The 25,023-nt window shown below is 40.7% G+C and overlaps 1 protein-coding gene across 2 annotated transcripts; it reads left to right on the forward strand.

Moving 5' to 3' along the window:
- The first annotated feature begins 312 nt into the window (after positions 1-312).
- Positions 313-17,255, forward strand: EXTL2 (exostosin like glycosyltransferase 2). Of its 2 annotated transcripts, none has more exons than XM_060774014.2 (5): positions 313-510; positions 5,020-5,092; positions 6,820-7,247; positions 12,631-12,701; positions 14,700-17,255. In XM_060774014.2, exons 2-5 carry the CDS (start codon positions 5,088-5,090, stop codon positions 15,189-15,191), a joined length of 996 nt encoding a protein of 331 aa, XP_060629997.1. In that variant the 5' UTR covers positions 313-510; positions 5,020-5,087; the 3' UTR covers positions 15,192-17,255. The 2 variants fall into 2 exon arrangements, with proteins under 2 accessions (XP_060629997.1, XP_060629998.1); XM_060774015.2 differs by having other exon boundaries at positions 5,023-5,092.
- Positions 17,256-25,023: the final 7,768 nt, after the last annotated feature.

The following is a 25,023-nucleotide window of genomic DNA, read 5'->3' on the forward strand; positions in this document are numbered from 1 at the left end:
GTGGATGGCCATCTGTCGGAGGTGCTTTGAATGCAATTTTCCTGCTTCTTGGCAGGGGGTTGGACTGAGGTCTCTTCCAACTCTATGATTCTATGCCACTTTAAATGCCATGGCTCAATGCTGTGCAGTCCTTGGCTTTGTAGTCTGGTGGTGCATTGGCACTCTTTGGCAGAGAAGGCTAAAGATCTTGTGAAACTGCAACTCCAAGGATTTCCTAACACTAAGGAGCCAACTGGTAGTGTAGATGGTAGTGTAGAGGGAAGGCAGCAATGCTGGGGGGTGGGGGTCGGTGGGAGGAGCGCCCGCCTTTCCCACAGGAAGCAAAAGGCCAGCCAAAGGGAAGGGATTGCCGGCTTTGGCTCAGCCCCTCTTGCGCGCCTCTCGCGTTGCGATGGATGTTTTTCAATTGCAGGGGAAGGAGCACTTCAAGCAGAGCCTGGGAAGGCGGCCTGCCTCCTCCTGCCATTGCTGACCCGCTGGGGCGGAGGATGTGAGTGGCATCGCAGGCAGGTAGGTCAGGACAGCAGAGCCCTGCACAGCCCTGGGAGAAGCAAGGCAGGGGAGAAAGAAAGACCACCCCCACCCCCCCACTTGCATGTAGGCGCCATTCAATCCAGCCTGCAGGTTTAGGCAAGATCTCTGCTAATGCTGCAGAGGAGCTTTTGTTTTTGACCTTTCCTGGTCGTTTTCCTTATTGCAGTTTTGTTTATCTTATTTCATTGATTATTTCTGCATAAATGCGTGCATGTCTGAAATGAAAAAGGGAATATTAACGCTACAGGAGGTTTCATAAGCCAAGATGATGGCCTGCATATAGGGAGCATCTACACTGCCATATAATCCTACTTTGAACTGGATTATAGGGCAGTGTAGGCTCATTATTATTATTATTGACTCAAAAACACAGTATGTCACAGCAAACGAGATCTATATGCTGGATTTCGTATCACAAAATCACAAGTCGAACACTTCCCAAGCGTCTAGGACTGTGTGATATATTTTTGAATGATGTGTGCAGATCCAAGTTAGGTGGCCTGTTGCAGTTGACAGATCATGATTTTGTCAATGTTTATTGTTTCCAAATGCCAGCTGAGCTCTTTTGGCACAGCACCTAGTAGTTGTTGTTATTATTGTTGTTGTTGTTATTATTATTATCTAATCCAGTTCAAAGCAGATCATCTGGATGGAGAAACTGGATTATAGGGTAGTGTAGATCCAGAAAGGGTCTGATGCTATATAGGAGCGGGCAGACCTTAGGATCCACGCTCTCAGGGACAAGCCATTTATCAAACTCCATTCTATATGAAAAACCAAATGATATATTGTCCTGTCCAAGTCTGGAAATGACTCTCAGGCCCCTTCTACATCTGATTTGAATTGGATGGTATTGTCCTCACTGCCAAGTAATCCAGTTCAAAGCAACCACCATATCACACTACAGAAATTTAAAAGCAGGTAGACGATTTCAACAGAAAGGAGAAAATCATGAAAATGAACAAAATCTGGCTTCCAGTATTTTTTTTAAAAAAACTCTAAAATCAGGACAGTAAATAAAGAACAACACTAAAAAAAACACGGAAAACAATCAGGTCCAGCTAACACCTCCCAACAAAGGATTGCCCCAGGCAGAAAGCAGCCACACTATGACGCTGCAAGGCCATCCAATGCTAATCAAGGTGGCCAGTTTCAACATTCATACTTGCCTCAAACAGACAAGAGTTCTTTTTCCCACCCTGGATACTCCACAGATATATAAACCCCACTAGTCTAGTTTCCAACAGACCTCACAACCTATGAGGATGCCTGCCATAGATGTGGGTGAAACATCAGGAGAGAATGCTTCTGGAACATGGCCATACAGCCCAGAAAACTCACAGCAATCCAGAAAATCTGGATTTTATATGGCAGGGTAGATGGGGCCTTCAGGTACCTTTACACTGGAGAATACATGCTGTTTGGCACCACTATAACCACCACGGGTCAAGGCAATGGTATCACAAGGGCTGTAGTTTTATGAGGCCTTTTGCCTCCTCTGTCAAAGAGTCTTGGTGCCTCACCAAACTACAGCTCCCAGGATTCCATGGCTATGGCAGTTAAAGTGGTGACCAACAGTGTAGATGCAGCCCTGGAGGTCAGATTGCTACAGGAGTAGGGCTGGATTGCGCCGTGCAGATCTTAAAGGGATTAGGCTTGCTTGCAAACTGTGATAAATCTGTTTAAAACAATCTTTGTAGCATGTTTAGCTCTCTATTCTGTACCAATTGGTTTTTAAGGAGGGAAAGCTGCTGGTTATTGTTTTGTTTTGAGACCTGCACCTTTTGGCCTCGCTGCTGCTCTACACTTCAATCGCGTTGGTTGATTACTCAGTGCAGAATGTTTTGGATATATAGATAAACATCACTTGAATCAAGATTCTATACAGTCTTATATGGAAATCAGTTCCAAGGATGTGAACAAGAGAGGTTTTCACTGAGGGCAAATCAGAGAAGATGGAAGCAGTTGCTCTTAGATGTATCTATTCAAGGGCCTTCCAGACAGGCCCTATATCCCAGGATCTGATCCTAGGTTTACTGCTTTAATCTCGACTATATGAGTCCGCACAGCCAGATAATCTGGGATAAACAGAAAACCTGGGATCAGATCCTGGGATTTAGGGCCTGTCTGGAAGGCCCTTGAATGGATACATCTAAGAGCAACTGTTTCCACCTTCTCTGATTTGCCCAAAAATCAAGGGCAAAAGAAAAACAAAGCCTAAATCCTAGTGTATACTTGTCGACTGAAGGTGACCTCTTAAATTTCATATAGTCATAGAAATACTCAAAGTGGGGTTGCTATGGACTCCTTCTGAAATACAGCCTACAGAAGCAGGTGTTCCTCATCTAAGTATTCTCCAAATCCAATCCTGCCTGGTTTCCAAGATATAATGAGACTGGGCGTTCAAGACCCAGTTTACATTCTGCATAACCATGGTGTCTGAAAGCAACTGAAATTCATAATTAACTACCCCTAAAATGAGATTCAATCCACAGCCACTAACAGCCAAGTATGCTTTTTAGCAAAGGTCCCTCCCACACAGCTGAATAAAATCCCACATTATCTGCTTTGAACTGGGATATATGGCAGTGTGGACTCAGATAACCCAGTTCTAAGCAGATATTGTGGAATAGTCTGCTTTGATGCTCTGGGTTATATGGCTGTGTGGAAGGGCCCAAAGACATTCAATAAAGAACAAACAGCCGAGAAAAATGTATTGAAAGTAGGAAGGGGGGAAAGAGTAATATAACTATTTTAGGGCCAGCCGTAACTGTACAATTCCCACCTGACTCAGGGGCCTTCCACACAGCTCTATATCCTAGAATATCAAGGCAGGGAATCCCACAATATCTGCTTTAAACTCAATTATCTGAGTCCACGCTGCCATATATTCAAGTTCAGAGCAAATAATGTGGGATTTTATTCAGTTATGTGGAAGGGGCCTAGTGGGGGGCATCTCTGGGTCCTTCCACGCAGCCCTATATCCCAGAATATCAAGGCAGGAAATCCCACAATATTTGCTTTGAACTGGTTATATGAGTCCACACTCAGATATTGTGGGATTTTCTGCCTTGATATTCTGGGATATAGGGCTGTGTAGAAGGGCCCCCAGAGCATCAAGGCAGAAAATCCCACAATATCTGCTTTGAACTGGGTTATCTGAGTCCACATTGCCATATATTCCCGTTCAGAGCAAATAATGTGGAATTTTATTCAGCTATGTCAGGGGTCCTCAACTTTTTAAACAGAGGTCCAGGCCACAATCCTTCAAACTGTTGAAGGGCCGGATTTTTTTTTAATGAATGAATTCCTATGCACATTGCACATATCTTATTTGTAGTGCAAAAAACTTTAAAACAATACAATAATTAACATGAAAAACAATTTGAACAAATGTAAACATATTAGTATTTCAATGTGAAGTGTGAGCCTGCTTTTGGCTGATGAGATAGGATTGTTGTTGTTGTGTTCTTTCAAGTCGTTTCAGACTTAGGTTGACCCTGAGCGAGGGCCGGGTGAATGACCTTGGAGGGCCGTATCCAGCTCCCGGGCCTTAGTTTGAGGACCCCTGAGCTATGTGGAAGGGGCCTATTGGAGCATCTATGGGCCCTTCCACACAGCCCTATATCCCAGAATATCAAGATAAAAAAATCCACAATATTCGCTTTAAACTGGGATATCTGAGTCCATATTCAGATAATGTGGGATTTTCTGCCTTGATATTCTGGGATATAGAGCTGTGTGGAAGGGCCCCACATTGTAGAATTAAAGCAGTTTGACACCAATTTGACTGCCATGGCTCAGTGCTGTGGAATCCTGAGAGTTGTAGTTTGGCTGGTTGGGGAGAAAATGTGGTTCCCAAGCATCTCAGGGCCCTTCCAGATAGGCCCTATACCCCAGGATCTGATCCCAGGTTTTTTGCTTTAAACTTGATTATGTGAGTCTGCACTGCCAGATAATATGGGATAAACAGAAAACCTGCGATCACATCCTGGGATATAGGGCCTGTCTGGAAGGACCCTCAGAGACCTATTTTCTTGCTTTTAGTGGCTAAGAAATACTGCATCCTCGCTTCAAAGATCCATGTTTTTCTTACATTTCTAGGGAAATTAAAATAGCAACCTGAGTAGAGATTGCCACTATAGTTACCACCACCCTGCAGCAATTTCTGGATCTCTGGTGGCAAGACTGGGGAGATTTAAGCTTTCCTATTCCTGCACTTTCAAATTCCAGCCCTTCCACATTGAACTAGATTATCTGACAATGTGGACTCAGATAATCCAGTTCAAAGCAGATAATGTGGGATTTTCTGCCTTGATATGGCTGTGTGGAAAGGCCCTAAATCCCAGGGAATCAGAGCATTAACAGTACTGCATACACTTTAGCAAGCTTCTTTGATAAATGTGTTAGCTATGAGCTCCTCTTTTACATAATTTTATAGTGAGATTGTGAAAACATGTAACTGTGAATGACTTTCTTTTCCAGCAGAGAAAAAAAAATCAATTAAACGTACAGTTCCTTGGCACACTAACAATCAACCTTCCAGTGAAGGAATGAGGTGAGTTCTTATGCAAAATGTATTCAGTTGCTGAAATATTTTGCATACATGTTTTTTGAATTACTGCCTATGTCTCTAATGTCTAAATAGGTGTTGATTGAAACATTTAAGTACCAGTTGAGTAACCTTTTTCCAGAACTGTTTTGGATTTCAGATTTTCTGGATTTTGGTATATACGTACATAGTAAAATATATTACTCAAGTCTATATGAAATTAATTTATGTTTCATAAACCCTTTCTGCACATAACCTGAAGGTAATTTTATATGCAACATTTTTAATAATATTGTTTATGAAACAAAGTTTGTATACAGTGAATGGTGAAAAAAAGTGTTACTGTCTCATCTAACCATGTGGACAATGTCAGATTTTGAAATATTTTGAATTTTTGGATAAGGGATCCTCTATTTGCATTCAGAGAAGTCACTGCTGTTTGGCTAGCAGAATGAAAAAAAGTGGAATCAATTACTGACCAATATTTTGGCTGGAGCAACCCTTCATCACTTCATCTCTGCTTGTGCATGTGGTGCATTTCTCAACTAAGAAAGGATTCCTGGTTCTGAAACTTAAGGGTGTGTCTACACTGTAGAATTAATATTAATGTAGTTTAACACCACTTTAACTGCCGTGACTCAATGCTATGGAATAATGAGAGGTCTAACGATATAGTTTTAATAGCTTTTAACAGTTTATGTATTTGTATGTTTAATTTGTTGATGTTTAGTGAGTTGTATTTTATATATTTTGTATTTCAATTGTGGCACTGAAGTGACCAATCTGTAAGCTGCTCTGAGTCCCCCTCAGTGTAAGAAGAGCAGGGTATAAATATGGGAAATCAATAAATGAATAAATAAATAGATCTTTAGCTTTCTCTGTGATAGAGTGCTGGTGCCTCACTGACTACAACTCCCAGGATTTCATAGAATCGAGTCATAGCAGTTAAAGTGGGGTAAAACTGCATTAGTTCTACAGTGCAGAAGCACCCAACATTCCAAAATCCATATTTCTTGTATGAACTGCTATGCCTGCAAAAGGGGGGCTCATAAATCTTGGATGAACAAAATAGCTCAGTTATCTAAATCTCTTTGAGAAATCAAAAGTGTGGATGGGTTTGCTTCATTTAAAATTCACAGTAAGTGAATTTACATACATTGAGTAGGAGATCAGCTCTGACAGTAGAACAAAAGATGCCTGAGGCTCCAGTTCTTTGTCATCATTCATATACTTTCCAGAGTCTAGATCAGTGGTTCCCAACCCTTTTTTTGATCAGGGACTACTTTGACCAGGGACCAACATTAGTACCAAAAGGATTATGATTCAGTTTTTGGTCAACTTTAGATTCGGTTTGGTTATTTGGGGTGCTGATTCAGAAAATTACATTTAAGAGACCATATCAGCTCTAGTTTCTGATACAGAACATATGCCATCCATTAGTCACCATCTGCTTGCCCACTAAATACCATATTTGATAATCTAGAGCTGATGTGGTAGTAGTAGACTTCAATTCCCAGAAGCCGCAACTGCCTTCACCAGTGATTACAGATTTTGGGAGCTGGAGTTCAAAGCACCTGGAAGACCAGAATCTGGAAAACACTGTTCTACATCAACTCAGCAGAAGCTGCTTGATTTTAATAGGCCTTTGTTAGCTAGTGTTCATTTTTCATTGTGCAAGGTATGATTATGACTGACAGATTTTCCTGATTTCTTCTCTGTTTTGTTAATTAAAGGTTTTATCATACCTGCAAGCTACCTGGAAGAATTATGGGGATTCGGCTGCTTCACTTTTCCTCTGTAGTGATCCTTTTGCTGCTTCTGGTGGCAGGCGCCTTAACTGCTTTGCTGCCAAACATTAAGGAAGATAAAATGCTTACTTTGCGAAGGGAAAGAAAATCCCAGAGTCAGCCTGCCTCAGACTCATTTACTCTCATTATGCAGACATACAATAGAACCGATTTGCTCTTGAAGCTTTTGAATCATTATCAAGCTGTTCCTCATTTGCACAAAGTGATTGTCATATGGAACAACATTGGGGAGAAAACGCCTGAGGAAACCTGGAACTCCCTGGGACCTCATCCTATCCCAGTGATCTTCAAAGTGCAAACCGTGAATCGCATGAGGAACAGGCTGCAGGTTTTCCCTGAGCTAGAAACAAAAGGTAATCCCTCTTCCGCCTAAAATGTAAAATTATTGTTTCTACACTATTATTTCCATTTGGAGAGGAGAATTACATCTAAGTGCTGTTTAACACAATATATATTAATCTTTTCCCCCTTAAAGTTGGACGAAGTCTGTTTTTGGACTACAAGCTGGTGTTTGGGGGTTTCACGGAGTTTCAATCAAGTATAGTTTCTTGGAAATAGCAACCTCCCACTAGTTATTTGCTATGTATATTCAGATTGCTTACTGTATTGTATATGTGTGTATTGGTATGCAATTTTACCTTGACTCTTTGTTGAAGGAGGGCTGCAAACCATATGATCAGGTCTGGGCTTGTTCAGGACTTAGACTCCATTTTAGAACAGTATGTTTTTAAGAAGACAGTATGAACTGTTTTGCGTCCAGGCTTCACTAGGAACAATGTGTGTTGTCGAAGGCTTTACATCAAGGGAACCACTGACCACATAGGGAAGCTGATGAGGAAACACAACCTACAAACAATCTACAGACCCACTAAGAAAATCCAACAAATGCTCCGTTCAGCAAAGGACAAGAAGGACCCTCTCACCTCTGCAGGAGTCTACCGTATACCATACTGCTGTGGACAAGTCTACATAGGGACCACCAAACGCAGCAAGGCCCAAACACGAATCAAGGAACATGAAAGGCACTGCAGACTAACTCAACCTGAAGAATCAGCCATAGCAGAGCACCCGATGAACCAACCTGGACACAGAATATTATTTGAGAACACAGAAATGCTGGACCACTCTAACAACCACCATGTCAGACTACACAGAGAAGCCATTGAAATCCATAAGCATGTGGACAATTTCAACAGAAAGGAAGAGACCATGAAAATGAAGAAAATCTGGCTATCAGTATTTAAAAAAAACTCTAAAATTGCAATAGCAAAACAACAGAGAGGAAACAATCAGGGACAGCTAATCACCTCTCAACAAAAGATTTCCCCAGGCACTAACAAGCCACACCAAACAACTGCCAGGTGGTCAGTTGAAACATTCACACCTAGCTCCAACAGACAAGAGTTCTTTGTCCCACCCTGGTCATTCCACAGATATATAAACCCAATTTTCCTAGTTCCAATAGACCTCACCACCTCTGAGGAAGCTTGCCATAGATGCAGGCGAAACGTCAGGAGAGAATACCTCTAGAAAATGGCCATATAGCCCAACAAAACCTACAACAACCCAGGAACAATATGCTTAGAGTCTTCAGTAGGAACAGAAGCCATTAGACTCCATTGGACTTTCAGATTAGACAGAGACTCTATTAGACTCTCAGAACAGTGAGGTACTTTAGATTATGGACTATTGATTCTCAAACAGATGCCCTGTGTTACCTACACAGAGAAACTACTTCAAATCTGTTTGTAACTTGATTGATAAGCAAAGTACCTGTATGCTGAATACATGAAGTTTGTGAGTAAACCAATTGTGTTACTTTTAAAGAAGACTGCTTATTTTTGTCTGTTGAAACAAAAATAAATCATGCTCTCTTGAGAGCATGATTTAAAGGCAAATAAATTTTAAGGGAGAGTAGATTTTTGGGGCAACTAAAAAGAACACTTCTGAAACCTATATGTATGTGTGTGTGTGTATGTATATATGTATGTTTGTGCATTGGCATATCTTTGTCCCTAGCAGTTCAAAGACATATTTAGGATATCAGCTTAACAGCTGAGAAGCCTAATTGCCATTTTCCCAAATGGTTATGGCTGTAACAGATCATGCTTTTGACCAAAAGGTTATGATATCATTTTTCAAAAAGTTATGACTTCTAACAAAGCCATGCCTTTCCAAAGATCATAAAATCTCCAAAAGGTTCTGGAGAGTTCAATTTTCCAAAAAGCTTTACCAAGCTCTATACGTCTAGAGGCAGTAATGCCTTCCGTCAGCCAGTAAATGGAAGGATGCTCACTGGGGTTTCCATTAGAGCAGACCACTTCAAACTGTGTGTCGTGATACATTAATGTGCCAGCTGCAATGTGTAGGCATGTCAAGCAAACATAAGAAATGACTAAATTCTTGGAAATGTATATAATCTTACAAATCATACACCGTATTTTTACAAATATAAATGAAAGGTTTCATGAGATGCTTTGTGCCCCTGTGTATTTCATTATTACTATTTGTGTATGTGTCGAATCCCTTATAAGGGTTGGTTTGATCTCTGGTTTGCTAGTAAAACAGAATTAATGTGTCGCAAAATGATGCATATCTAAAAAGTGTGTCATAAACAGTAAATATTTAGAAAACTCTAACAGAGGCTTGTAAACACACCATTAGGATTCCATCAGACCCCCGTTGGGTCACCAGGGCAGCTGAAGGAGAACTGTTACATGTTGAAGACAAGTTCTGTTGGTCCTGGATCTGAACTGGTTCCACATGGTAGAATTTTGTGTGGGGTTGTCATAGGCCAGGCTGGGGCAATCAAGAGCTTGCATCTTGTTGAGCAGTTATGAATGTGTACATTAAATATGCATTTATAAGATACGTTTACAACTGTGGCACTTGCCCTAATCACAAATGAGCCCCCCCCCCCCCCCAAAAAAAAACTACCTGAATAGCCAGCAGTCACATCAAGCAACAGAGGCCTGTTCTGCTGGCAGGAAGGGGCTGGAAATGTCACCCTGCTGTGCCCCAACAGAACAAACCTCTGCTGCTAGATGCAGCTGCTGGCTGTTAAGGTAGCTTTTTAGGAGTCCAGTCAGGTGGCAATACATTGTTAAGTGTTCTTAATGCTGTTGTCGAAGTCTTTCATGGCCAGAATCACAGGGTTGCTGTGAGTTTTTCAGGCTGTATAGTTATGTTCCAGGAGCATTCTCTTCTGACATTTTGCCCCCTTCTATGACAGGCATTCTCAGAGGTTGTGCTGTCTGTTGGAAACTAGGCAAGTGACGTTTATATATCTGTGGAATGTCCAGGGTGGGAGAAAGAACTCTTGTCTGCTTGAGGCAGGTGAAATTTTGCAATTGGCCACCTTGATTAACATTGAATGGCCTTGCAGCTTCAAAGACTGACTGATTGCTGCCTGGGGTAATCTTTTGTTAGGAGGTGTTAGCTGGCTCTGATTGTTTTCTGTCTGGAATTCCCCTGTTTTTTAAGTGCTGCTCCTTATATACCATACTGATTTTAGAAGCCAGATTTTGTTCATTTTCATGGTTTCCTCCTTTCTGTTGAAATTGTCCCCGTGCTTGTGGATTTCAATGGCTTCTCTGTGTAGTCTGACATGGTGGTTGTTAGAGTGGCCCAGCATTTCTTTGGGCACTGCGTTTGGTGGTCCCTATGTAGACTTGTCCACAGCTGCATGGTATACGGTAGACTCCTGCAGAGGTAAGAGGATCCCTCTTGTCCTTTGCTGAACACAGCATTTGTTGGATTTTCTTAGTGGGTCTGTAGATAATTTGTAGGTTGTGTTTCTTCATGGCTCAATGCTGTGCAATCCTGGGATTTGTAGTTTGGTGAGGCATCAGCATTCTTTGGCAGAGAAAGCTCAAGGCCTTGTTAAACTATGCCTCCCATGACTCCATAGCATTGAACCAAGGCAGTTAAAGTGTAATCATTCTACAACATAGATGCACCTTCCTTTCCATTGCTGGAAACTTTGGTACTCTAACACTTTTGTTTTTAAAGAAAGAAACCTAAGCAGGCAGCAACTGCAATGGGCACCTTTTTTTGGCCAAATGACGAGTGCACTTTTTGCCGCTGCACATTACATGCACCGGCAAAAAATGTTTGGTTTCAGAGTTTTGGAAATTGAGGCACACATTAGATACAAGGACACATTAGACTCAAGTAAATATGGGTACAGACTTTTATATGATCTGTAGACAAGTTGAGGATCTATCTGTGGCAAGAATAAAGTACCAATTCTACCTTAGGGCCATCTGACATTGGAGAGAGTTGAAAGGGTTCGGTGCTTCTTTTAGGTCTTCTTAGGATGGGCTAAACTCTTGCCTTTTGCCACTTTATTCAGAGAAGAATGTGGTTCTTTTTTTATAAGAGTTAAAGTACAGTTCTTAGATTGACTTGTAGATAAATCAGCCCAATCTTCTTCTTTTTTGCCTAAAAATTTTAAACTTATACATGAGTACTTATATCAGCAAGTGTTTCCCATCCAGTTGAAAGGAATACGTTTTGCATCTCTTTTTCTTGCTACTCTTGGTAATTCCCACATTGTATTTCTGGAGCCCCCGGTGGCGCAGTGGGTTAAAGCACTGAGCTGCTGAGCTTGTTGACTGAAAGGTCGCAGGTTCGATTCCGGGGAGCAGTGTGAGCTTCCGCTGTCAGCCCTAGCTTCTGCCAACCTAGCAGTTCAAAAACATGCAAATGTGAGTAGATCAATAGGTACCGCTCCGGCGGGAAGGTAACAGCGCTCCATGCAGTCATGACCTTGGAGGTGTCTATGGACAACGCTGGCTCTTCGGCTTAGAAATGGAGATGACCACCACATCCCAGAGTCAGACATGACTGGACTTAATGTCAGGGGACAACCTTTACCTATTTCTGGCAACTCTCAGGTTTGACACTGCCTTTCCCATGTCTTTCATTGTCTGTCTCAGGACAAGACTAAAGTCGAAACAGTAAGCATATTTACTTGGGAGAAAAGTTCATAGTAAAGGAAGCAAAAGAGGAATGAAGGATGTGTTGCTGTAAGCTTTTGTGGGCTTTATGACCATGTTCCAGAAGCATTCTTTTGTGACATTTTGCCTGCATCTATGACAGGCATTTTCTAGGGGCTGGAAACTAGGAAATTGGGGTTTATATATTTGTGGAGTGTCCAGGGTGGGAGAAAGGACACTTGTCTGTTTGAGGTGGGTGTTAATGTTGCAGTTGGCCACCTTGATTAGCTTTGAATAGCCTTTCAGCTTCAAGGTCTGGCTGCTTACTGCCTGGGGGGATCCTTTGTTGGGAGGTGTTAGCTGGCCCTGGTTGATCAATGTCTGATGGAGGACGTGCTTTGGACTGAGATGCACAAAACAGAATAGGAAGCTTTTTATGCTTCTTGGTGCGTACAGTGCACTATAGGCCACTTTTCCAGTTATGCTTGCAGAACCATTCAAGAGGTGTGCTCCACCTGCTCAGATCATATTAAGGGTTCCTTAGCACACATTTCATTTCTTTTGCATCCTAAAAGCCTCTACTGAGCAGAAATAGAACAGTTATATCAGAATTAGTTTAGCAAAGCACTCCTTCTTTCCACCAAAATGTATGTCTCTAGCCTCCCAAAACAATGGGATTCTGTTTTCCAACAAGATTAATCACAGTGAATGTGTTTCTAATTTGTCATATCTCTTTTGCCCAGTAATGTTTTTTTTAAACATGTGCACTCATCAAAATGTATTTTTCTCTGTTCAGCTGTTTTGATGATGGATGATGATACCCTTGTTAGTGCCTACGACCTAGTTTTCGCTTTCTCCATTTGGCAGGTAAGGTTTGCATTCTGCTTCCCATACCTTATTCAAAAGAAAGTATATTTGATATAGAGCATTTCTTTAAAGCTTTAAATTCATACATACTTGTGTAGAAGTCATCCCCACACAGTGAGGCTTGCTTTTAAGTACACAATACATACTTAATTAAAAAATGCCCAACTCTAGATTTAATCTCTACTCATGGAACATGGCTACATTTTTTAATCTGAGCTTTGAAGCCAAATGTTCCATGAGTAGAGATGGAATCCAGATCTAGCATCACTTTTATTAGCTCAATTTGCCCAAAACTGTGACTATGTTGGAAGGTCTGTTGGGTGGCAGCACATCCAGAGAGCTCCATTCCTATAACTTTCATGTCAATGGGAAATTTCTTGAGACCATTGGCATAGCAAGGCTTCCACCAAATGCTACAGTATATAAGGTTGTGTATTTCTATTGTGTATGTTACTTTGTAAGTGCGTGCAAACAATATGCTACAGATAATTTTAAAATGCCAGATTGATTTTAGGTATGTTCTTTAAAATTGCAGCTTGACATAGGCCTACTTCTACACTGCCATATAAAGTCCAAATCATCTGCTTTGGACTAGATTATATGACAGTATAAACTCACACAATCCAGTTCAAAGCAGATAACGTGAATTATATGGCAGCGCAGAATGGGCCATAGTGGACTAGAAGAGAAGGAAAGTGAGAGCCCTTCCAGACAGGCCCTACATCCCAGGATCTGATCCCATGTTTTCTGCTTTAAATTGGATTATATGAGTCTGCACTGGGATAAACAGAAAACCTGGAATCAGATCCTGGGCTATAGATCCTCTTTGGAGGGGTCCTATGACTAGTAATTTAAATACTTGAAAAATACCATGCAAATGCTAAGTATCTATGTTTACTCAGCCAGACCAATCTCCTATCCATGTAAATATGCCAAGGTCATAAATACCCTAAAGGAATCCGATCCTATATGACCTTGGAAACTAATCGGGATCGGCCCTGGTTAGAACTTGGATGTGAGACCATCAAAAAATACCAGATGCTGTATTTCAGAGGAAGAAACTGGCAGAACCCCTCTAACTGCTTACCTAAGAAGACCCTACAATCGTGAAAAGTTGACAGGCGACTTGAAGGCACATACACACACAAACATGTCATGCAATGCCACTTTAGTTGTTAATGCCATACAGTAAAGAAGTTTCTGCCCTCTGCATTGACTGTGAAGGCTGTGATTGGCAAGGTTAACCAGCAGCAAGTCTTAAACTATTCAGGAATTCAAAATAGGCACTTTTGTATTTTTGAAAATAAAATATGATTTAAATAGGAAAATATGCATATACGCTACCATCAGTTTTCCCCATTCAGTGGGGTTAGGGACACAGGACCCCTATAAAAGCGAAAAGCTGAAAATTTTAGCATTATGTTTTTGTTTTTTCCTGAGAGCACACCTCTCCAGGAATATCTAGGTTTTCCAACAAGTCTCAACTTCCATTGGAAAACTGTTGTCTCTAGAAATTCCTGGATCCTCTATATGATCAACATCAAACAGAAGTTGAACATACAGTCATTCAAGAGTCCTACAGAGAACATTTTAATCGGATCTGTGAATAATAAAATTTATAAAAGTTTGTAAGTGTGGTGGGCCAGCTCTATATATGCTACTATCAAACTGGGAGACACCCTAGAAAGTGTCAAACCAGTTTCAAACCAGAAATGATAGATTATTCGTGAGCATAAACTATGAGTGCAAAAATTGTAAGTGTCCAGCTTCCATACTGCTCTCTTGGTTTTGTGAAGTATACGCCTCAGAATGTTTAATCAAATAATGCTATATTAATTCATCCCCTTTTGATTGCGCCTATGGTATAGTGTTGATGGTACCGCCACATCCATTGCATATTTTTTGGTATATGTCATTATAGAAGTTTGTGAAAATCTGATAACCTTCAACCAACCCAACCAGTCATTCAAATTTAAAACTATTGTTTTTTCCTTACAGCAATTTCCAGATCAAATAGTGGGTTTTGTTCCTAGAAAGCATGTGCCTACTCCTTCGGGAATATACAGCTATGGGAGCTTTGAACTGCAGGGTCCTGGCATCGGAAATGGGGATCAATATTCAATGATTCTCATTGGAGCAGCTTTCTTCAACAGTGAATACCTAGAACTCTTTCAGAAACAGCCTGAAGCTGTGCACGCCATGATAGATGAAACTCAAAATTGTGATGATATTGCCATGAACTTCCTGGTGGCGAAACATACTGGGAGGCCCTCAGGTGTCTTTGTAAAGCCAGTCGATGTCAGGAATTTAGAAAAAGAAAGTAACACAGGCTACTCCGGAATGTGGCATCGGCCCGAACACTTGCTCCAAAGGTCTTTCTGCCTCAATAAATTAGTTAATATCTATGGCAACATGCCCTTAAAATACTCAAACATAATGATTTCCCAGTTTGGCTTCCCAAACTATGCAAATCACAAGAATAAAATATAGAATTGCCCTGCAAGACAATGCTTCAACCTGCTTCCCAGCAATCAAAAAGGCACACAAACAAGAGAAGTGAATACATAAGGGTTTTGTCAGTAGTGCATTATTTGGAGCTTGTTTCCGCAAAAGCCCTTTGGAAATGTGAGGCCTGGGAAAAGTGGTTCATCTCTGTGCTCCGCATGCAAACGCTTCTTCAGTTGGCTTTCTCATTCCTCCCCATTTCAATCAAACTAACATATTTGCATGAAAACAAAATGTCCCCAAATTGCAGGTGCATTCACACAATCTGTGTTGCTAATACATCTCCTGCAAAAAAGCTGTATGCCAACAAATACGGTATGTTTTATTACCAGTCCACCAGTCAGTGTGTATTGATGTAAGTCACTTGTGATGTGAAGGAAGAACCGCTTTTAAAATACCATTTTCCCCAGCCATTGATACACAACACTGACAATTCAGCCAACTGCTAGCCTGTTCATGACACTCCACTCACATAGAGCATGTTTTGCCAATATCACTTTTTAATCTCACCCTTGAAAATAGGAACGAAAGGATCTTCTTGGAAGTACTTAGGAGCTTTAGCTATATACACAATAAATTCATTCTCCCTGCAACAAATTGCAAAAACAAACAAATCGTACAGATGTTCGATTTGCTTTGGGTTTCTGCACACATGAGGAGTTTGCTTTCTCCGTCCTTGCATATATTTATTTTAACAGCAGTTGTTTGCATTTTGAAATTTTTACTGTGCTGCTCAGGCCAAGGACTACAGTGAATTGTTTGCTTTGCAATTCTGGCATAATTATGAGACATCTCCAGTTTTGTACTACTTGTACTTTCACTGGCAGCTCCCCATTAAGAAATACTTATGTGTTTCCAAAAGTAGATACCATTTTCAACATCTGCGCTCCTAGAGGAGGCTATGAAAAAAGGCTGCTTTGGAAAACCTAAAACGAAAATAGAGATACAGGCTTTCCAGGTAGAACAGTGTTGACTTACATCAAGTCCTGGTCAATAATCATGCTGATGGGAGCTCTAGTTCAGCAACATCAAAAGTTTTCCCATCCATGTCATGCAGCAGTCTTTGAGCTATCTGCACCCCACACCTGTTTCCTGAATTTAACTTAATAAAACATGAAGAATCAGTCATTGAGGTGTAGCTCTCCTTTGGATAAAGCATATACTGTAGTTCCGGATTTCTTTGTTTCTAAATTATAGCATTTTTTATAAAAAGAGAGTTCAGTTTTGATAGTAGGAAGTGCTAAGGATTATAGTAGATCTTGGGAGTGGAAAACTGCCCCCTTCAAAAATTGCCCTAAAGCAAGACATGGAGAATGCGGCACAACATAGACAACAGAAGCAACAACAAAAGTTTGTTGTGCTCTGAGCCTCTTCCTTCTCCATAGTCTCCATTGTGTGCATTCAAGGACTGCAGTCAGGTACCCAATTGTGTGTGTTACACTGGAGCTTGGGTCTGGGATCTAGGAGCCCAAACTCTGCTTGATTTAGAAAATATTCCATTCGGATTTACACAACATACATCTAACTGGCAATACTGGGCAAATCTGCCAGGCAAGCTTCACAAATTGGGGCTTTTTCATCAAACTTCTGGCAGGCAAAAATCAACCTGGTGTCCAACTGCGCTCCTTCATTTAATGTCACAAGTGTGCATTTGTTTAACAGCATGTAGATATCTGAAACCGGTAGCTGTTTGCTGCCTTCAGAAGAAATAAATATTACTTAACGCTTGGCTCTGAAACTGGAGCTATCTTACTCTGTGTCTTAAGGTGCCATATTTCCTACTTAACACAACTAAGCATATTTTTTATGTCTGCTGTTGTTTTTCCTGTATTCTGTTCAAGAAATAAGCTAGAAACATACTGTGTTGAAAATAAATTTTTGTTGTAATATTCAGTGGCAACTGCGTCTGTGGCTGCCTGGTTCAGTTGTGTTTGATTTAGAATGTATTTTCCTCCCAAGTTTTGTGTGTTTCGCTCTGGGGGGTTTAGTTTGTTTCTTCATCTTTATTCTCTAATACAACAGCTAATAAAGATGTGAAATGATGATAAATACATGTTTTTGGGCACTTTATTAGACTTGTTAATGTCTCCTAATAAATCTCACTTAGTTCAATGGGACTTGTTATATTGTTGAGTACCTTCAAGTTGTTTTGGAGCTACAGCAACCCTACAGTGAACTTATCACAGGATTTTTATTCACAACATTTGTTCAGAGGGAGGTTTGCTATTAAATAAACATATGTAAAACTGTAGTTGTTCAACTTTTAAGGAACACTCAACATCAACCACAAGATTTAGTGTGAATCCTTGATTCAATTATTAAAGAACAGTCTAGTTTGGTTTGGAATAATTCATAGATTTTTGGGTTAGATGAACTCAGCATTTGTAAATCTAATAGCTCTAACCTCTTGCCGACCACAGTGGTAACTTATAATTGTAAGTTACAATCAGCTGGAACTTTCTCTGCTTGAGAAAGTAGAAAACATTGTGGGCTTGAAAGAATGGTCATCTCACGATCCCATCCTTGATGTTATGCAAAATCATTTGAGTTTCTGTAATAAACATTAAATTTCATTCACAGATACATAAAGAACTCCCAAAAAAAAATCACCACCATACACCAGGATGGCACAGCGGGTTAAACCGCAGAGCTGCTGAACTTGCTGACCAAAAGGTCAGTGATCCAAGGAGCATGGTGAGCTCCCCCTGTTAGGCAGTTTAAAAACATGCAAATGTGAGTAGATCAATAGCTACTGCTCTGGCGGGAAGGTAACGGCACTTCGTGCAGTCATGCCGGCCACATGACCTTGGAGATGTCTACAGACAATGCTGGCTCTTTGGCTTAGAAATGGAGATGAGCACTGCCCCCCAGAGTTGGACACGACTAGACTTAATGTCAAGGAGAAACCTTTATTGCCTTTAATATTTGTCATTAACAGCTATATATCGACTAAATGCACTTATGTGCTTAACAAACAGAAAAATGATCTTACATCTTTGTTAACAGATGAGATCGTAAAACGTTCTAGACTATCATATACCAAGTTCATACCCAAAACAAATGTAATAAATTAAAACCAAATAGCTGTAAAGTCATTTTTTCCAATTTCAATTAACATGGTCAACAATACGTCTAAAAATGTTGCAAAACAACCCAGTTGAAACCCACTGAAACACTTGCACAATCAGAATCCCTTTTATATCTATACCAAAAGTGAAAGAGCATGGAGGGGGATTTGGGGCAGGAGCTTAAATTATTTGAAGAAACACAACTTTTAAAGTATACGTATTAAATGTAAATCAAAATCATGCTTAGACAGAGGGCAGCAGAGTGAATGTAATGTTGGTTTACATAGAGCAGTGGTTTTCAACCCGTGGGTCCCCGGGTAATTTGGCCTACAACTCCCAAAAATCCCAGCCATTTTACCAGCTGTTAGGATTTCTGGGATTTGAAGACCAAAACATCTGGGGACCCACAGGTTGAGAACCACTGACTTAGAGACTGGTCAAAGCACATACTGGGGACCCTCACTTTGAGGAATTAGAACTTCACAAATTCAGCTGACCTCAATGGGAGAAGATGCAAATTCATATATATATACTAACTATTGCAGCTGGTGCCCTTTACCTGGGATTAAAGAGCAGAGTTTCTTTCCCATCTAAGGATAGGACCTATTTAGAAGCTTGAACTTCAGCACCAATCTTTTATACAAATTAAATTATATGTCATGGATTAAGCTAGTGAGACTTGGTAGTGAATGAACTGCATAATCCCAAAAGTGGGGAGAAATTGCTAGGAAGCTTCTTTCCGGAAGAGAAATGTTTTCCTGTATAATCTTGTTGACCCATATTTAGGTATGGCAGTAATGAATGGAAGTAGAATTATTTCCTGAAGCCTAGTACTTAAGCAGCTGTCACACTTTTTTTTTATCAGATAGTGTAGATCTGCTAGACCTCTTTTCAGTCGATATTACTACTGCCCCATAGCTCATTTTTCACAGTGTGACCAGGAGATGTCACTCTTAAGGAATCTTTATGAACTATCACCAGCAGAGGTAGCTGAATTGTGCGAAATGGGCAGTAGCCATCAGACAAATATTTTTGACATGTAGTCTTGCACTACAAATGTTATTTAATTGGTATATCTAACAGTGGATATGTGCATTACTTTAGCCAAGGTTGTAAATGCAATATATTAAGTGTTGAGATCAACCATGAACAATCATAACAACTGTCAGCACTAGTGGCTGCTTCTACCAAGTACTGAATTGATTTGTGTAGCATTTTAATAATTTATATAGTATTTTAATGGTGTATTCCATATTGTATTTAATAATCTAGTTTTTATGTATTTATTTGTTTGTCCTATATGTGAAAGACATATGGTCTAAGCCCGTGATGGCGAACCTATGACACATGTGTCAGCACTGACACGTGTAGCCGTTTTCGATGACATGCAGCCGCATGCAGCCGCATACAGAGAAGTATGGGGCTGCATGCCGAGAAGTACGTTTCATCTTTGGCTCCCACATGGCCAGGTATGAAACATTTGCTGTAGTGTAGTGTAGATACTCTGTGCCTGAGGTCTGTAGGCCAAAACAACACAGAACTCTGGCACAGAGCGTCTAGTTCTGGGACTTCTGGTTAGGCCGTTAAAGGGTCTTTGACCTCACTTCCGGCCGATGGACCAGGAAGCAGCAGAAAGTCACGGGGGAAATAGCAGGAGATGAAGTTAGTAGCTCTTGCTTGGGCTTGAAGTGTACAAAATACCAACCTCCAATTGAAGATTTAGCCAATGAAATTCAGCAACAAAAAAGTCACTAATAGGCAGGTTAGTTAAAGAATTCCCCCTCACTTATCTTAGTTCACAGCACCCCACACAAGTTAAATAATATCAAGACCAACAAAAGAATCTGACTGACGGATGAACAAAGAAGTCACTAAGAAGGTAAGTTAAATAATTAGGTTTTGGTTTATTAAATACAGTTATATATTACAATTATACATTTTTGTTATTTAAGCTATAAATATTGCAAAAGTATAGGTTTTTTTATCTCGAAGTGACACCCCACCCAAGTTACGCTCTGTTTTTTGGCAAAATTTTGACACACCAAGCCCAAAAGTTTGCCTATCTCTGGTCTAAGCATTGAATAACTGAAACTGAAGTACTGAATGGACAACATGACTGTAATATATATAAATAAAGGAAAAGATATGAGAAAATATTCTTTTTTTAAAAAAAACTGAGACAAAGCAGAAATGATTGGGAAAACAGTATTCACAATGCACCAAAAAAAAAAAAATAGTAGGAAGGACTCCTTGCAGCAATCTACCCCAGCTGGATATCCACTGGTCTTCATCCCAGTTTTGAATCATAGAAATGGAAGAATTCAGGAAAGCCACTTACTGATTTTTATATTTACTGAAGTTTTTAGTTGTCTCATATGATGGAATTGTTTTTCACCTGAGTTAGAGTCATGGGCAACCAATCAGATTCCATGGAAGCGAGTTGGTTGCACTTGATAGGTTGCTCTCAGCCTGAACTGATTTACAGTTTATAACTGTCATTGTAGGCACAAGTGTCTGAATAGAAGGCACAGAAGAAGGTAAGTTCCTAAAAATTTGTTTACCACTGTCATTACTAAGATGTTAGTTTTGCTTACAATCTGTGAATAGCACTCTAGGGCTCAGTGACTTCTCTTTATCTTGGGTCCTTCCCAGATTTTATATTTGGGGGTCATCAGCAAACTGATAACACCCTGCCCCATCCCTACCAATGATCTCTCCCAGCATTCATGTAAATGTTAAAAAGCATTGGAGATAGAATGGTTCCTTGTGGGATGCCATATATATCTCCAAGCACCATCTGGAACCTGCCTGAGTGGTACTAACAATTGCAACACTGCCTCTGATTCCCAACCCCTCTAGGCATTCCCAAAGGATACCATGGTCAATAGTATTGAAAATCGCTGAGAGATCTAAAAGTACCAACAGGTATATGTTTGCAAGTCATAATATTTATGATCACAAGCTTTGCTGGTGACATCCAATGGTTTCCATGTTACTGAGGTGGGATATGAATCAGAACTTTAAAGGAACTGTCTAAGGTGCTAAACCATATAACCAAAGCAGCTAGTGCCTTTAAAATTCAGAGGACAATCCAGCATGAAATCACCATCTCTCTGACACAGAAATCATTAAATACCACGAATTTTATCTACTGAGCATCAAGTTGGGACAGGCTGTGTCCCTTTAATCACCATGACTGGCTGGGACAGACTGTATCACTTCATCCACCATGACTGTGATCACAACTTGTGGTAAACTGGGTGAAGGACTTCTTATTTTAAGGCTGGAATTTTTGTAAGTATGTAGAAAATGTATTGGAGCCACGGTAGCACAGTGGGTTAAACCAATGAGTTGCGGAACTTGCTGACCAAAAGGTCGCAGGTTCAAATCCGGGGAGTGGTGTGAGCTTCCACTGTCGGCCCCAGCTTCTGTTAACCTAGCAGTTTAAAAACTTGCAAATGTGAGTAGATCAACAGATGCCGCTCTGGCGGAAAGGTAACGGTGCTCCATGCAGTCATGCTGGTAACATGACCTTGGAGGTGTCTACGGACAAGGCTGGCTCTTGGAGATGAGCACCACTCCCCAGAGTAGGGCACAACTAGACTTAATGTCAAGGGGAAACCTTTAACTTTTATGTAGAAAAAAAAGTAAAGGTAAAGGTTTTCCTCTGACATAAAGTCTAGCCGAGTCCGACTCTGGGGGTTGGTGCTCATCTCTATTTCTAAGCCGAAGAGCCAGCATTGTTTGTAGATGCCTCCTAGGTCATGTTGCTAGCATGACTGCATGGAGCATCGTTACCTTCCCACCGGAGCGGCATCTATTGATCTACTCACATTTGCATGTTTTCAAAGACACCTCCAAGGTCATATGGCCAGCATGACTGCATGGAGCGCCATTACCTTCCCACTGGAGGGGTACCTACTGATCTACTCACATTTGCATGTTTTCAAACTGCTAGGTTGACAGAAGCTGGGGCTGACAGCGGAAGCTCACGCCGCTCCCTGGATTTGAATCTGTGACCTTTTGGTCAACAAGCTTAGCAGTTCAGTGGTTTAACCCACTGTGCCACCAGGAGCTCCCTGTAGAAAAAAAGTCTGATAGAAATTCTGTGGCCTTAATTCTGAGTCAGGATACTTAATATCAGACTGTGATAAGTGAGCATCAATTTTGTGCCTCTTGGGCCCTTCCAGATAGGCCCTATATCCCAGAATCTGTTCCCAGGTTTTCTGCTGTAAACTGGATTATATGACTCTGCACTGCCAGATAATCTGGGATAAATAGAAAACCTGGGTTCAGATCCTGGAATATAGGGCCTGTCTGGAAGGTCCCTTTGTAGCCTGTAATAGAGCGCCGGATCCCATCTGATCATGGATGCTCAGCAGGGTCAGCCCTGGTTAGTACTTGGATGTAAGGCTGCCAACAAAGACCAAGTGTTCGATTTCAGAGGATGAAACTGGCAAAACAATTGCCGAGTATTCATTGCCAAAGAAAACCCTATATGAATCCTCATGGGGTCACCTTATGGAGTCACGATAAGTCAACACACGCCAAAATTGTAGCATCTCAAAAAGAAGCTACATTTCTGCTCTTTCGCTATGTTTATGAATGGTATGATTGTGCTAATCAGAAAGCAAAATGTCTATCAGAAAAAGCAGTGTCATAAATACCTGACATCTTTGTGAACCATGAATTCTGCACCACTCAGGCAACAATAGTTGGCCCTCCACTTACAGAATTGTAAGGGCACAGGACCCTTGCAAAAGTGGGGAAAACACCAATATCCCTAGGCACTGCCAAACCTTAACCCTTAATACTATTGGCCATATCTAATACACAAAAGATGCAGATATTTTATGCATTAGGACTTCTAAAACTATTTTTAGCTATCTTATATATTCTAGTTTATAATTTTCCAGAGTAGTTTGCAAAACTGAAAAAGTATTATTGATTAAGCTTGAGAATTATCAGAACCACAAAAGTTAAACCTGACAACACTGATGGTCAACAGTATGTCTAATGTTCCACAATATCTCAATGTAGTAATGGAAAATTTAAATAGTGCTTGACTCAATGTTTTGCTTGGATAGCAATACTATTTTTACTTTCCACCACTGTCAGGGAAATTTGCCAACAACTCCAGTTCATCAGCTTCCGCATTGTGATGAATGAGTTCTAGATTGTTTGAAGGCAATAGCCTTGGCTTGTCTTTCATGTAATGGTAGAATATCATTAGAGATGGTTATGATCAATGTAGGGTGCATCTACACTGAAGTATTTGTTCATTTTGACCACATTTTCACGGCCATGACTTAATGCTATGGATTCATAGGAGTCTTTAGCCTTTTCTGCCAAAGAGTTCTGGTGTTTCACCAAACTACAGCTCCCAGGATTGCATAGCATTGAATCATGGTAGTTAAAGAGGGGTCAAACTGGATAAATTCTACAATGTAGATGCAACCCTAGTAATTGAAGATGTGCCTTTGGACAGTTAAACATCCTGGACTACACAAAATCCAAACCATATGGAAAAATTCTGCTTTATACAGATTTTTCAAGAATTTTTCTTGCCTCTTAAAACACCCTGTCCTGTTTTCCATGTAATGGACAGTGTGCGAAATACTCTTCTCTCACTTAAAATGTGGGAGGGGAAGTCATATAAATATGTGATGGGAAGCCATAGGGAGGAGGGAGCAAGCTTGTTTGCTGCTGCCCTGGAGACTAGGACGTGGGAGACAATGGCTTTAAACAACAAGAAAGGAAATTTCATCTGAACATTAGGAAGAACTTCCTGACTGTGAGAGCCATTCAGTAGTGGAACTCTCTGCCCTGGCGTTTGGTGGAGGCTTCTTCTTTGGAGGCTTTTAATCAGAGGCTGAGGGGCCATTTGTCAGGGGTGCTTTGAATGCAATTTTCCTGCTTCTTGGCAGAGGGTTGGACTGGATGGCCCACGAGGCCTCTTCCAACTCTGTGATCCTATAAATGGGATTGTATAAAATGTAATGTGAAATTATCACAAGAAGGGAGCAAAGAGCACCTTCCTATGTAGAAACACTGGCCCCATCTAATCGAATGTGAAGCTGCTTTATATCACTTTACATTGACCATATAATGCAGCCTGTAAGTAGGCAAGGATCGGATTTTCATATGCAGGCAGTCTGCACTACTGGATTTTTTACATGTGGAAGTGCACTTTGGATTTCCATAAATGTAAGTCAGCTTGGGACTAAACGAGTGGTGTTGAAGCATAATGCCTCTTGCGGTAGCATCTCAAGTAGCTTGTGGGATTTTTTTCTTTGAAAATAAATAACCTTGGGGAGACTGGGGCCTTTGTAGATCTTTGTTAATTACAGGCTGGCAAAAATGTGATTAACCCTGAGGTAGATCTTTGTAGGAAAAGAGTTTTATCCTGTGCTTCGCCACGACATCGGGATGCCTGCCTTTACTTTTCCATTTAAAAAGTAAAATATAAGGTTTGGGTTGTTGTAGGTTTTTCGGGCTGTATGGCCATGTTCCAGAAGCATTCTCTCCTGATATTTTGTCTGCATCTATTATAGGCATCCTCAGAGGTTGTGAGGTTTGTTATCAACTATGCCAAATATGTCTGTGTATGCAGTACCAAATCTCAGGGATCTCCTGCCTTTTTTAAATGAAAAATTATGATGTACTTCAAGATTAATCAAGAATACATAGATGCTCAGATGACAACCAGGGCTGCACTACTTTGCAAGATGATTTGGGAGTGGTGTCCA

Source organism: Anolis sagrei, chromosome 4, assembly GCF_037176765.1.
Source record: "Anolis sagrei isolate rAnoSag1 chromosome 4, rAnoSag1.mat, whole genome shotgun sequence".
NCBI classification, from domain to species: Eukaryota; Metazoa; Chordata; class Lepidosauria; order Squamata; family Dactyloidae; genus Anolis; species Anolis sagrei.

Coding starts and splice junctions, on each gene's coding strand:
- EXTL2 (XM_060774014.2), top strand. Junction 7,248..12,630: donor CCCTGAGCTAGAAACAAAAG/GTAATCCCTCTT, acceptor TTCTCTGTTCAG/CTGTTTTGATGATGGATGAT. Junction 12,702..14,699: donor TCGCTTTCTCCATTTGGCAG/GTAAGGTTTGCA, acceptor TTTTCCTTACAG/CAATTTCCAGATCAAATAGT.